At 35.1% G+C, this 15,310-nt stretch overlaps 1 protein-coding gene across 6 annotated transcripts in view; it reads right to left on the minus strand.

The window, feature by feature from the left end:
* Nucleotides 1-2,465: 2,465 nt before the first annotated feature.
* The window catches only part of FGF12 (fibroblast growth factor 12), a 503,977-nt gene continuing 491,132 nt past the window's right edge, over nt 2,466-15,310 (minus strand). For all 6 annotated transcript variants that reach the window (XM_045851677.1, XM_045851679.1, XM_045851676.1 and 3 more), the window contains one exon: nt 2,466-7,081. In XM_045851677.1, the coding sequence (XP_045707633.1) occupies nt 6,963-7,081 (119 nt within the window). In that variant the 3' untranslated portion in view covers nt 2,466-6,962. The remainder of the gene's footprint in view (nt 7,082-15,310) is intronic.

The raw sequence follows: 15,310 nt of genomic DNA on the forward strand, positions 1-15,310 counted from the left end.
GTGCACTCCAAATTAGTGGAGTTTGAGTAAAATAAACATGATGGTAAGGAAACAAAATATTTAAAATAAGATATTCCACATGGGTAGAGAATACTTGAAGAGAAGTGTGAAAAAGAATGACAGTGATTGTCAAATATCTGTAAGACTTTCTCCTACGTAGGTGGAGGACTAAAGTGACCTTGAATAGCCCTAGGGATGAAATTTGAAACAATGGTTAGAAGCTACAGAACAAGTTACTTTGTATCAGTAAGAACATTATAAAACCAATACTGCCTACAAATGGAATAGGCTGCTTCGGGATATTTAACATAACTCAAAGTGGTCAGACATACACTATGATCTGCAGAGAAGATTCAATAGTGGCATGTATTGCTGTCCCAGGTTTTTGAGGTCCCAAATAGACCTGAGTTTTAGACCTGGAATGACTGCTTGAGTGACATTTTAAGAAATATTTTGTAATTTTATAATCTAAGCAGTATTTTTATGGTTATGAAAAAAGTAGATATGATAAGGACTTCTGATTTAGAATAGCCAGGATGCACTTTCTATTCTAAATAGAATAAAAATTCTATTTCTAAATAGAATAGAATATTCTATTCCATGTACTCTGTTATCCTCATCTAAATGCATTGGACATGCCCTGACTGACCGGGTTCAGTTTCTTAGGTGTGGTCCTGCAAAGAGAAAGGTCACCAGTTGGACTCCTGGTCAAGGCACATGACTGGGTTGTGGGTTCAGTCCTTGGTCTTAGATGCATACAGGAGGCAACTGGCTGATGTTTCTCGCATCAATCTTCCTCTCTATATATTTCTCCCTTCCTCTCCTCTCTCTGGAAAAATGAATAAAACCTTTAAAAAATAAATGCATTGGACATACCAGATATATTGAGTTATTGTCAAATGGACCAGTTTTGTTTAAAATTGCAGCTGTTTCTAGGTTCCTCAGTGACCCACACAATGCCTTTGGCACAGCAGGCATTTAATAAAGCAAGGGAAATTGAATCTTCACAGCCTTTGTCGGTAACCCCACTTTATGAAAGTGACTTTTACTTGTCAATATTTGCATTTCTCTGCCAGTTTTTAGACTGTCCAATGAACTGTGATAGGAATTAGATACATTAACAGACAATGGAGATTTGTTTTTTGTTTTGTTTTTTTGCTACTCAGCATTCATTTGCATTTCCTCTTAATAAATCACTGTGAATTTCATTCAAGTGATTTTCATCACTCAATTCACTTTATTTTCATTCAAGTGAATTTCATCACTCATCCATGCAGACCTGTATCTTTGGAAAAGTACATCTCACCTACAAGTCTAGGAAAAGGCCCTGGTTCACTTAAACTAGTCAACATATCTCAAATATTTATTGGCATGTATTGGCAAGTATTCCTAGCCACAGTGGTTTATTCAATTATGGACAATGGCCCAAATTGAGAGATTTGAGGAGATGTTTTCAGAGGTGGGGTGTTTTAAGAGAAAGTAGATGATATAAATATGTGGTGTCTGCAACTTGCAAGAGAATCCCTGGCTCTAGGAGAGAAGTTAGTATACACAGAGGTAGAAGAGCTGAGAGAAATACGGACAAAGTAAGTCTCAGTGATGATGCTGTGAACCTCTAGATGAAGACCATTTGGTTTGGGGATTCTGTTATGAAGCAACCAGAAGTATCGTAACAGATACAGAGGCTCAAAGAAATCCAGTGTGCACTGACAAAAACTGTGAATAACTTTTCCTTTTTATTCATCTCAACTCAGCCTTTTCCCACCTCCTCCTCTGAACATTCTTTCCTTGTTTCATTCGTGAGTATTTCCTGCACAAGTTGCACCGTTCATCTTCATAACTTTTCTCCAACCTACGTCTTCTCCTTGAGGGCCTCTTCTTGTCTTTTATTACTCAGTAAAAGCTAACCTTTTCTCAACCCCTGTCTTCCCTCAAGGTTTCATTTTTGCACTATCAGTTGTATACAAAATCTTCGTAACATATTTATTGTAACACTTACTTTTGATTATTCATTATTTATTTATATTTCTGCATTTCTTGGATTTTTTTAGACTAATTTTGTTTATGATCCCTAAACTCAACTGAGTTTCCATGTAGTAACTTATGAATGAATGAATTGCTCTAGTTCTTAATTAATCCTAGATAAGTGAAATATCAGGTTTACCAGAAGTAGCTTCATATTTAGAAAATAATTTTTACTTTTGACTGCAATGTTCAAATATTTTTGACTTATTACCCATCTATAAGTCCATTTTTGATCTTACAAGGCATGGCACTTTTTCAGTGACACATTATGGGATAAACACATTTAAAAAACAAAAAAGAGAGACACTTCCCAAAGAAATTTAGTGCAAAAAAAAGTGTAAGTATTGTGTGTACATGCATGAGCATCTCAAGATTTTAACTGCTTTTTAATTCAGGAAGGTTTGATGTATAAACATTTTACAAATCTGATCTCAAAAAGCAATGATTTGAATAATCTGAACTTTAATGCAAAAACAAAACATGAATTTGTTCAGTTTCTCATACAACATATTTATTAAACATTTCAGTGTCAATAATTTCTTAAGATTGTAACATTTAACCTTATAATGGAGCTAGTACCAATTCTATTCATGGGAGTATAGTTTGGACTTTTCAACAAGTTTAAATGAAATGAATGCCACTGTCATTTCAGGTTGTGCTTGGAGCAAAGACAAAGAAGCATCAACTCATTCTTTCCAACTAATAAAACATCAAATGATGCAATTTTATGACATTACTTTATGCTATTATCACAATGTTAAATATATTTTTGCTTCTGTATGTTCCTGAAATTCAATATATCAACTCTGAACATTACCAATTTTCACTCACGTTAGATTTTAAATATTAAATATTTAACTTGGGATTCAGGAAAAGTTGTGAGAAATAAAGATTAGCATTTAGCATCTTTTTCCAGCTCTCAACCATAGATTTTCAATTTGCTAGGACTTATCATGGAGTCTGTTTCAGGAAGGATAGGTTTTTAAGGTAGCTTTTTAGAAATAAAAAAATAGTTGCCTCTGAATCAAAGAGGGGATTCAGAAGCACTGAAGTTCCAAAGGACATGTGCTTTGATTATTGTTCCCACCTGTTTCTTCTTTTATTACAAAGTGGCGATTTCTACTATCATTAGAAATATACATTTATATATAAAGTTTTACATTCAAGTCTCTTTATTTTTGATTACCTATGACTAAATACCACAAATCAAATAAAAACTCTATATAATATATCCCTATTTCAGAAGCATATGTATATATACACATTTATATTTGTAGAACAATCCACCATTTAAATGTAATTCTGATTTTTAAAAAATGCTATTTACAACTTATGACAGAGAAATAATCTCAGCCTTTTATGATATTAAAATGACTGGGGCATTTTTCTGTTTGAATGTGTTTCACCTTGTGCAGATGAAATGGAGCGACTTCGTGAAAACCCATCGCGGAGCAACGCCTTGTAGATTAAGTCATGAAAGTGGATAGTAGATTTGCTATTTCTGGGTCTGTGTTTTTAAAAAAATTACTGTTGATGTAGTCATGCTTCTTCACCAAGAATCGGTGGTCCTGAGTTAGGACCTTCAAAGTTTCAATTCACATTAAGCCATTCTTGACCCTTTCATTTTGTCTTAATGCTCTCATCTCTTGCTAGTGCAATCAAGGACCACCAATCTACATATAATACCTATCTGCAGCATTGCTATTTTCTAAAATAGAAGGATTTGTCTAAAAAGCTATCTGGATTACAGGTCCTTGATCAAGCATCACAATGTGCATCAAATTGATACCTCTTCATTGGGCCAGTTCATCGTGGCTAAAAATGTGCTCTAAAATTCACGTGTAAAACTCGAAACCTAAACCATTACTGTGATCAAGAATAGGTTCGCTTCCTGTTCTCCTTTCCTGAGGCACAACTGTCTCTGAATTAGCGAATGGAACTCCAGCACCATTTTGTTTCTGTACCTCAAACCTCTAGCTTGAAAACCAAGTTAGGCATATTGACCAGAAAACTGTTTTGTGAGAGTCTCAAAAGTTTTTTTTTTTTCCCATTCTTACACCCACTGATTTTGAAACATGTTACAATTAGGACTCTTAGAATAAACATGTCTTAACTTGTATGTTCATAGCCAATTACAAAGCTTTGCTAGAAGTCCTATTTCTTCTGAGAATGCCTCGATGAATTATTTTTTTTATAAAAGCTTAGTTCACTTATAGGAGAATAAATAATGGATGAATTGAGACCCAGAAATTGGAATAATAAATATCAAAGTAAATAACTCTTTTCCTTGGAATAAACCTGAAAAATGAACTATTAAACTGGCTCATATTTTTGGAGAAAGCTAATTTGCCAATTTTTTAAAAGCCTAGACTGTGAATACTGACATTTTTCTATTACAGGTTTCATGTGCTCACAAAGTAAGCAACAGTTCAGCAAATGTTCACATCTGCTCTAAACCGGTTTTTGTCAGGTAATGTGTAACAGTAATATAAGGTCTCCAACTTGTTCTCTGAAATTAATTGTGACTAAGACAAAGCGAATATCCCAAACATTTCCCTGTGGTGAACATTTGCTTAAATGACATAGAGAAAAAATATACAAATTGGGTAGTTAGAACTCTGTTTCTTAACTGCTGTCAGGACGGAGACAAATGTAACTGACTAGATAACAAACGAACAGCCACTGAAAATAGAGGGAAGGATGTTGCTGGAAATTCATATCTCTATATTTTTCATAATATTTAACTGGCTTAAATGTATTCTGTCAAGAAGCCATCCATGTAATGGATAACACTCCGTGAAACTGTCCATTGTTGTGTGTTACTGATGAGTTTGTGGTGAGTGTATACATGCGTATGTATGTATCCCCACAAAAGCTCATGTCATTTCATGCTACACAAGCCTGTGACCCATTTTGTAGAAGCCTCCTTTTATTTCTTCAAAGAAAATAAGGCTTTGTGCTTGGGATTTGTTTTGGTCCTGAAAGTGACAGGTACGTTTATAATCCAGTTGAATCAAGAGTGACAAGGAGAAATATAATCAGATTTTTTTAAAACAAGGGCATTCTTTTCCTAGAAGAGCAACATTCCTTTTTTTTAATGTAAATGTCTTTATTTGCTACTTTCCAAATATTTTGGTTAAAAAATATTTCTTGCAAATTTATGTTCAAAATCTTTGCCTAGGTACATAACTTTCCTTCTTTGCAATTGATTAGGTAAATTCTTCCATTTTGTTTTCCACTAACCTCCTGATAACATAAATAGAATACTTGGTGAAGTACACAAACCACTATTGGAGAATAATGATTGTGTAGGGTGAGAGAAACTACAGTGACCTTGAAAGAATACAGCAACCAATGGCAAGGTCATTGAAGTGAGGACCTAGAGCTTCTGCAAAGTGTATATATTTGAGGGAGTCATATTTGGAACAGTACATGCTGGACAGGAGAGTTATAGGAGAAGTAACATGCTAAGTCTCCTCATTGATAACATCCATAAGTCTGCATACGTTTTTTGACATTCTGTTTTGTTGTTTTAATTTGGATGTCTCTACACCATACTTGATTTGTAGGACTAAGAGGATCTATTTCCAAGGCAATTGAATAATGTCCATTTCTTCCCTATATTTTTCTAATACTTCAGTATCCCTAATGATGCATTTGCCTAGTCTTACACTGAGTTTTCTTTTAATTTTTATTCTACTTTAAGATTCTCTCATAACTCTGTTGAAAGCATAGCTGTTAGATCTATATTGTTTCTCTATACCCGTGAAAAATTCAGTCTATTACAAGTACCCTTCTGTGTTCTAGGAGACACATTTATTGTCACCTAGACTTACAAATGAGGATATATAGTAACAAACAAGCCACCTGCTTCATAAGATAGTAAATTAGGAATTTCACAGCCCTGCCTCCCGACATCATGGCAGAGTTTGGAAAATGCTGTACACATAAAACTCTGGTAAGTTACAAAGGCAGACACGATTTGCTTTGACCAACTTTCTAGGATGTATTTTCTTAGGTAAACCCCTCTTCCTTCTTTCCTGCTGCAAGAGATGGTAAAAAACTCTAAGACAACTAGACATGCACCTACACTCTCAAAGGTGTCCACAAAGTTAAAAATCAGACCAAACAGTAAGAACACATAAATTGTACATCAGTGCCCAGGCATGGTAATAGCAAAAAAATCCCAAAAGTTACTTCAGCCTTAGAAAAAAAGTTTTATCTAATTTACTAAAGAAAACAAAAAGAAAAGAGATCCTAGGTTAATACCTTTCATAAAAATATGACATTCTCTTAGGAGAATCTAAAACTCATTTTATGAAGGGATTGTCGGTTAATACTATTAGATTTGACTTGATGTTTAATGATTCCTTGTTATTTATTTTGGAGGCATCAGAAAAAAATCTATAAATAAATGTTCAATATCGTGGTCTTAAAAAAATCCTGAAAACAGGATGTAATCATGTGTTAATTTCAGATGCCCAAAGAAAATACAAAATCAAAACAAAGCACTCATCACAGCATTATACAGAGCTTAAGCTATTTAGGGTATTACATCAATTTGTAAGTTCAGTTCTCCAAAACCCTTTTCTTTAAGGTAATAACTTTATTTCATCTTTATCACAGTTACATCTTCATTGCCATTAGCCTTCTGTTAATTGTGCAATTTACTTTAATGTTTGTGGAGTCTTGATCTAGTTTACCCTTGCTTATGTGTGTGCTAATGTTTGTGCATGTGCATTTTCTACCACATTGCAACAGGAAAGCTTTGGTTCAATTTTCCTGTCCTACACAAATGAAGATTTGGGGAGCCTCTAGGTCCTGCATTGCCATTTTATTTTTCTCTCCTTGGGTGGGTTTATTGGAAGGAAATGGGTAAAGGAGGGTGGGGAGAGAAAGGGAAGGGATGAGAGAGGGACAAAGGGAAGAGATCTCAGCTATGTTGAATCTTGATTCACGACTTTGCCTCCATTCATGGTCGGTGTTCCAGAACTTTTCCTCGAACGCCCTTGTTTTTCTCCAATTTCATGTAGTGATGGCTCTCTGTACATACACACTGGAAAGCAAAATGGCAATAATTATTTATCGTAATTGTAGACATCAATCTGGTCTCAATAAACATGTCAAATTAGATTTAATATTTTTAATTCTTATCACAAGCTCTTCTCCCTGCAACAAAAACAAGTTTTAACCTAACAATGTATTTAATGGATACACACGATCCTCTTCCAGTGCTATCAGTACAACAGCCTGTGTCTTCTTGAACTGCAGATATATGAGTGGTTTCTGTTCTCTTATAGATAAGGCTTCCATCTTTACTGTCTACTAACCTCTATAACAGGATTTTCATCTAGAGTTAGAAGAGACATTATGGGTATAACATTTAAAAGACAGAAAAAAATATTTTGTTTTTTAGACCATAGTCTGCAATTCAGTTTGGATAGAAAAAAATCCTTATATACATGCTTCTGATCTAACCTCATTGTAAGTGACATTGTGGTAAATTGAAATATTTATTGTCCATTTTCAGAATATCCTACATAAGAATATTCCTACATAGAATATCCTACATACGTAATAGGAGATAAGGCAGAAAAAAGTTAAAAAATCTCCCAATTTCCCAATTACTCCAGATTTCCTTCATCTAAGGTAATGAACACAGTCCATGGCTTCTTCGCTATTCAGCAACAGGAAAAGTGATTATGCAAATGTGTGATTTCAGTTCGCATCTACATAAATAGTTTGTTTTCTCCTCCATTGTTTTGTCTGGCTCTGAAGCTCAGTCATTTGTAAATTGTCATGGCTGCTGCTGTATTATTGTACAGAGAGAACACTGTTTTTCAAGTCACAGTTATTATGGTAAAATACATTCTATCAGCACACTGAGTACATTAAAATGACTCATTACACTGTTGTGAGATAGACATGTGACAGTAGAAAGGCATATGAAACATTTCACTTAAATATCTGGGGTTATTTTCATCCTTGACTTGTACTTCTCTCCATGTACTGAACCATCACTATAATGCCTTGTTAGTCTGAGTGTTATTTGTAATCAAATAGCTTCTTCCCTTGGGCTTTGCACTGGTACTTGAGACCTGAGAATGGCTGTGATTGAATAGATGTAATGTGGTAGATAAGACACCAATTTGGGAGCCACGCTGCCTGGGTCCTCATGATTACTCAGCCAATTTCTATCTCTGTAAACTTAGACACATTTTCATTTAGAAACATAGCATTTCTATGAGGATGAAATGCCTAGCATATTGTAAGCGTTCAAAGATGTTTAAGAAAATGAAAGAGCTGATCTTTTCATGGGAATTTTGAATAACACATTTTAGAGAACATAGTGATAACTTGTTTTGGTTAAAAGCATTCTAAATCCAATACTAGATTGAGAAAACTAAGATATGATAAGACTCTCCTCAGACTAGTTTCGTGATGAGGAGACAGGTTTCTTCAAACGCACTCAGTAGTGGAGCTTCTTAAATGTTAATGTGCATTTGAATCACATGCTATTAAAATGCAGATTCTGATTCAAAAGGTCTGCAGATTTGAGATTCTGCATGTTTAATAAGATGCCAGGTGATGCTGATGCTGGTAAAACCCAAACTACACTTTGGGTAGTACACAATATATGTGCAAAATATGTTTGATAAGCACACCATGCAAAATTATTACACATATTATTCGGAGACATTCATTAGTAAGATTACATAACTTTCAAATGTATAATTCTATATCACCTGTATATTATATTGTGTGCTCATCACACAACATCTAGTGTCCTTCTGTTACCATGAATTTGACCCCCTTTAACCTCTTCAACTTCTTCCCATACCCATTCATATCTGGTAACCACCATACAATTGTCTGTGGCTATGAGTTTTTTGTTTGTTCCTTTGTTGCCTTGTTTTACATCCCACATATCAGTGAAATCATGCAGTCCCTGTTCTTTCCCATCTGACTTATTTTGCTGTGCACAATACTCTAAAAATCATTCTCCATTGTCACAAATGGCAGTATTTCATCTTTTTTGCAGCTAAATAGTATTCCACTTTATTTATGAACCACGTCTTCAGTTATCCAAGGCACTTAGTTGTTTCCATGTCTTAACTACCATGAATAATGCTTCAATGAACATAGGAGTATATATATCTTTATGAATAAGTTTTCAAAATTTTGGGGCAGATACCCAGAAGAGGGATTGCTGGGTCATCCAGTAACTCTATTCTTAATTTTTTGAGGAACCTCCATACTGTTTTCCATAGTGGCTGTTCCAGTTTACATTCCTACCAGCAAAGTGTGAGGGTTCCCTTTTCTCCACATCCCCCCAACACTTGTTATTTCTTGATGTATTGATAATAGAAATTCTAATAACATAAATGAGGTGGCATCCTGTGGTTTTGATTTGCATTTTCCTTATAGCTAGTGAAGTTAAGAGTATTTTCATGTATCTGATGGCCATCTGTAGGTCTTGAGGAAAGTATCTGTTCAGGTCCTCTGATCATTTTTTAATTAGATTATTCATTTTGTTGTTGTGGAGTTGTATGAATTTTTAATATATGTTGGATATTAGCCCCTTATCAGACATATTGTTTGCAAATATCTTCTATTTGGTTAACTGTGTTTTTGTTGTTGTTATGGTTTCTTTTGCTGTGCAGTAACTTTTTAATTTAATATAATCCATTCACTTACTTATTCTTGCTTTTATTTCTCTTGAATTTGGGGTCAAATTCATAAAATCCTCTCTGAGAACAAGGTCCATACAGTTAGTACCTACGTTTTCTTCTATGTATTTTATTGTTCTAGGTCTTATAATTAAGTCATTGATCCATATTGAGTAAAGCTTTGTGCATGGTCTCAGATAACAGTCTAGTTTCATTTCTTTGCGTGTGGCTTCTCATTTTTCCTGGGCACCATTTATTGAAGAGGCTTTCTTTTCTCCACAGTACATTTCTGGTTCCTTTGTCAAAAATTAGTTGCCCAGACAAATAAAGGAAAGAATAAACAAATGGGACCTCATCAAATTAAAAAGTTAGAGATTAGCCTTAATTGATAGGCTTAGGTGATTAAAGCTTTTAAACAAAGAGTCAAAGAGCTTAGCCTTAATTGAAGGGTTTAAGTGACCAATGAATGAGGAATGCTGTTATTCCAAAATGGTGTAGCTTTTGAGTAGACTCCTTTCCTTCATCACCAAACCTTTGCCTCTGGAATTTTGCCTAGAGGGTGACCATTGGCTGCAGGACCCCGCTTGCTGTTCAGCAACAATGGCACGGAAATGTACACTTAAAATGGCAAATTTGATGTTGTACACATTTTATACAACCTAATTAATAGTTACACATAGTTTTTTTTTAAAAAAATCACACACACAGAAACAGGTGATCTGAGTATAAGCTATAAGCAAAGAAGTGGCTGTTAAAGAGAGGGGTGCCCATTTGCATGGGAAGGCCAAACAATCACAAATTCTCAAAATATTAGTTGTAAGCCTGTACTAGGAAAGAAAGAGTTGAGATGTAATCGAAGGGGTGTAGGGTTGAAGAGAGGATAGCAGAATCTGATGAGAAAGAACATCTTAAGAGTACACTGCCTAATACAGTATCCACTTAGCCATATGTGATTACTGAGCACTTAATATTTGGCAAGTCCTAATTCAGATGCACTGTAAGTGTAAAATAAACACTACATTTTAAAGACCACACAAAAGAATAAAACATCTTTGTCATAATGTTTTATAATGATTATATATTGAAATAATAACATTTTAGATATATCAAGTTAAATATATTATTAAAATGCATTTCACATTTTTAAAAATGATTACTAGAAAATTTTAAATGATGTATACATCTCATATTATTTCTATTAGATAGTGCTGTCTTAGGAGAATTCGCTGTTCTCTGGAAGAGATGTGCTTTGATTAGAACTAAAGCTATAGATTACTATATGATGGGGAGGTTGGTTGAGGAAACTCCCTGACCTGATTGGACCTGACCTCCTTAGGTAGACTTAGGAGAAGCAGAGTGACATGAATGAAGAGTGCCAATATACAGTCATTTCTGTCAAGAGAACTATAATGAACCCAGGAGGCTAGAAAGAATTTTGCTGTATGCAGGTCCCACTCATGAATGTTTGGACCTTCAGGCTAACCATGAAACCACATCATGGATTTAACTTCCTCTTTACAATGGGACCCAGACCATTTACAATCTTCACTCTGAAAGGAGCCAATCCTTTCAGCAGCCAACATGGTTCATTTACATCAAGGGCCTAAATGGGAACAGCACCTAAGTTTTTGCATCCTTTATTTACATATTGGACATAACCAATCCTTGTTAAGTGAGCCACATCCTTCTTTTGCCTCAGGGACCTAAATGGCAGCTGCACTTGTGGTTTTTGCTTTCATAAATGCTGCCTTTCTTCTCTGGAGCACCATTTCAGTCACTATCTGAGTCTGTGCCTCCTGGGTTGCAATCTTTTGCTCAAATAAATGCTTTTTACCCTTTGCTACAACCTAACCCTTTATTTTCATTGACAGTGTCTTTGATCCCTTTGATAGGATGAACTGGTTCACAAAACATCTACTAATCCTTTTAACTTGACTTAACCAGTCATGCATCACTTTCATCCTATTATTGGCTTTTCATTTTTTCTCTTTTCAAATTTCAATTACTCTTTGCTAATAGCCAAAAATGAATGTGTTCAAGCATAAATGTGTTCATTTATTCTATGAACAAGTGACTATTTACTTTGTACCAGGAAACTGCCTGAGTCTGTGTCATCTGCAAGAAAGGACCTCTTGGTTCCTGCCCTCAAGGAGCACAAAGCTAAGAGATCACAGGTATGCACACAAACCAAAGGGTAGAAAGGGCCAAGGCAGAGAGTTACATGGAAAGTAGCACATAAACAACCTACTGATGTTGACTTAACCTTGGAAGATACAGAAGATTTAGAGAGATGGATGATCTAATAAATAAGGATGAACTGCTGCTTGTGTAAGAAAAACAGTGACTGACTGAAGAATGTGGTAAAATAGAGAGGCAGTGAGGACTGACAGGACTAATTTGGGTCAGACCTCCTGAATTTCTGGCTAGACCATTTAAGCCATGATTATGATCTATATCAGCCTTAATTTGATAGTGAATGCAGAGTTAATAATATGTCCATCAAGTATACGAGTGTATAGGGGAAAATCTATTTATTCAATTTCTTTATCTAGAAAAAAGTCTAACTATGTTTACATAACTCGAATACAGGCAGTCAGATTAGTCAAGAAGAATCAGTCAGCCTGAATCCTACTGCATGGATTCCATAAGAACAGGCTGGGAGCATTTGAAACCTTCATAAGTTGTTCTGATACCATGTGGACACAATCTTATGTTTTAGAAACAAACCTAGCTGAGGCACCGCTGCTTATTTAATAGGAATAATATTTAATATACCTCAAGAACCATAATTCTGACTTCAATGGAAAGGTGGGGCTCACTTGGTCAAGACATTAACATGTTGAGAAATGTTATCCTTTTATTTTGTGGGGTGCTTAATTTAGCATTTATTGATAAGTCAAGAGTTACTAATCCCCCAAGTGAAAATAACATACTTTAATGTACAGTAAACACTAATCATAATGTTACACAGCTTCTAGAGGAAAGCTTTAAGAAGCACGTCCAGGTTGTTGTCTAGGTTCTGTTCTTCGTTCAATAATTGTGTGAATTCTACACTCTGAATTTGTGCTTCTCAAATCATTCCTATCCCATGCAAGATTAAATTTTTCTCTTCCTAATAATCAGGACCTTATTAGTAATTGCAAACAACCCCAGTCTCTTGATGTACAGTAGTTCATACTATGATGATATTTAGGAAGGGGGGTTTTCTCTCACTTTCCATTATATATAATAAGCTATTATTTTATAAGGAATCAATTTTCTTTTCTTTAGGAGTCTCTAGAACTTTTTTTAATGTCTTGTTCTTGAGTACATTCTTTTCATTCTCTCTGTTTTATGCATTCTGGTCCACTACAGCTAAAAGAGCCAAGTTTGGTATTCTGGTTCCATTTGATGATGAGTACTTTCCAGACTGGGAATAAAGTGAAAAAACAAACCCCAAACCCCAACTCCTTATCTTTCTTGTCCTCCCAGCTCCCTGATCCCATTAAACAGAAACTCAGATTGAGTACCACTACCCATTTAACAACTGGAAACAAATCCTCTGATTTAGCCAACCTGGAACGTTACTATCTAATCCTGACTCATTCAGAACTTTGTGGGCTACTCTTTGTTATGGATTTTATATTCAGCGGGCACGATTTAATGCTGGCTCTTAGTATGGAACTATTTTCTAAGTGTGTTTCAGATTTCACTTTATCCAATTCTCCAAAAAATTTTAAGAATATTCAGTGTCCTGATGATGCAATATCTGAAGACTAACAATGTTACCACTCATTCCTCTGGCCCTTCTGGGTTGCCCCTGATCACGTTTCTTGCCTTCTTCCCTTTTTTTTTGGTATGAAAAAATATACTTTCTCTCTCTCTATTTTACCCTGTACATTGTTGAGATAAATGTCACTATTCCTCTAACACATGTGATATCGTAATAGTTTTAGATAAGAAGTAAAAGGAGATGATGTTCTATAAAAGGAAGCATTTCTGTTTGGTTTTAGTAGTTGTTTTAAAATAAGTTTTCTTCCTATTTTTTATCTATTCTGATATATGTTTTCAGTTCTTCATCTTCTTCCCCTTCCGCCTCCTTCTCCTCCTCCTTTTCTCCCTCATCCTCATTCTCCTCCTCCTCTTCTGGATATTTCCTTTTATTCGTGTTTTGACTTTTCTTGATCTATAGTATATTGAAACCAAAGAATTCATCTCAACTCTCAGAGTAAAAATGAAGCAGAGAGATTTGATGAGAGAGTATTCTTCCTCATTTGCCGACACAAGCGTAGGTTTTAACAACACCCCACATCATATATTATTTTAACACATAGCATTCAGTAGAAATCCCCAGCTCAACCCTTTAATGTGAGCAGAACATATCTATATGGTGGACACTGGTTATTACCTCATGACTTGGCATAACAAAGGTTGCTATTTTCACAGCTGCCTGAGATGCACTGGCCATATCTCTATAGCAAGCCCTTCAGTCCGGTATCACAGATAAAATGCTACACTAGGTGATAACAGGACCACAGGCTACCAACTTTGTAACAATATTGGTATTTGCTCTATTTTTTACTTTAGTTTTAAATGCAAGATTGTGCTATTAGAAAAGAAAAAGTCCAAATGTATATTGCTGGGCTTTGAATGCTTGTTAAAAATAAAATCCATCCTCTCTTTGTAATATCGGGTATGGGTCTTTCCAAGGCAGGCTTTCCATTTAATGTTTTTCTTTTATATTCTTTTTACTGGCACCTCTGTTGCAAATGCAGTTATCAGAATATGCAGGCATTCCTTGCCATTATGATAGTTCCAATTCCCTGTTTGCAACTTTTAACATTCAACAAGCACTTTTATTTCAGTTATCAAAAACATCTCTTGGAAAACCTAAATTAAAATAATGTTTTTCTTAAAAGTATGGAAAAAAGTGAACTCTCAGGAGCTGCTATTATTTATAACTCAGGCAACTATAATAAACCAAGAGTCAGGTACCATTCTGTGGGCACTCTCTTAAGTAACAGCTGTCTTCATAATCATAGCTAATATTAATTGAGCACTAATTATATATCTGCAATTTATATACACTAAGATTACTATAGAAGACCCTAAAACATTAAGCAAACTAACTCCACTATGTAACTACTGGCTTTTGGACATCCCATTTCTCTCCTTCCCTTTCAGAGCAGACCTGCTCAAAACTGTCGTTCAGAATAACTTTCTTCTTTTACTTTCCTCCTCTGATATCATGAATCCACTTTAATTAGACATTATGCCCCATTACCTTCACTGAAATCACTAACGTCAAGTTCACTACTGACCTTATGTTACAATGCAATGGCCAATGCTTATACGGCAGCATACTGGGTGCTAAGCAGTGTTTGAGGAAGATAACAGCTCTGGCCTTTCTAGATGTATGGACCCAGGTGAGTTATTTAAATTCTCTTAAACCCGGTTTCCTCAGGTTTAAAATCAGATTGGTAATCTGGGGGATTTTTGGTGTTATGGTTATATATTTATTTTTTTACATTTTATTTTATTGATTATGTTGTTACAATTGTCTCATTTTTTTTCTCCCCTTTAACTGCCTCTGCCTTGTACTCCCCTCCCACCAGCAGCCCCCCTTAGTTCATGTC

This window comes from Phyllostomus hastatus, unplaced genomic scaffold, assembly GCF_019186645.2.
Source record: "Phyllostomus hastatus isolate PE091 unplaced genomic scaffold, TTU_PhHast_1.1 phas_contig_86, whole genome shotgun sequence".
In the NCBI taxonomy this organism is placed as follows: domain Eukaryota; kingdom Metazoa; phylum Chordata; class Mammalia; order Chiroptera; family Phyllostomidae; genus Phyllostomus; species Phyllostomus hastatus.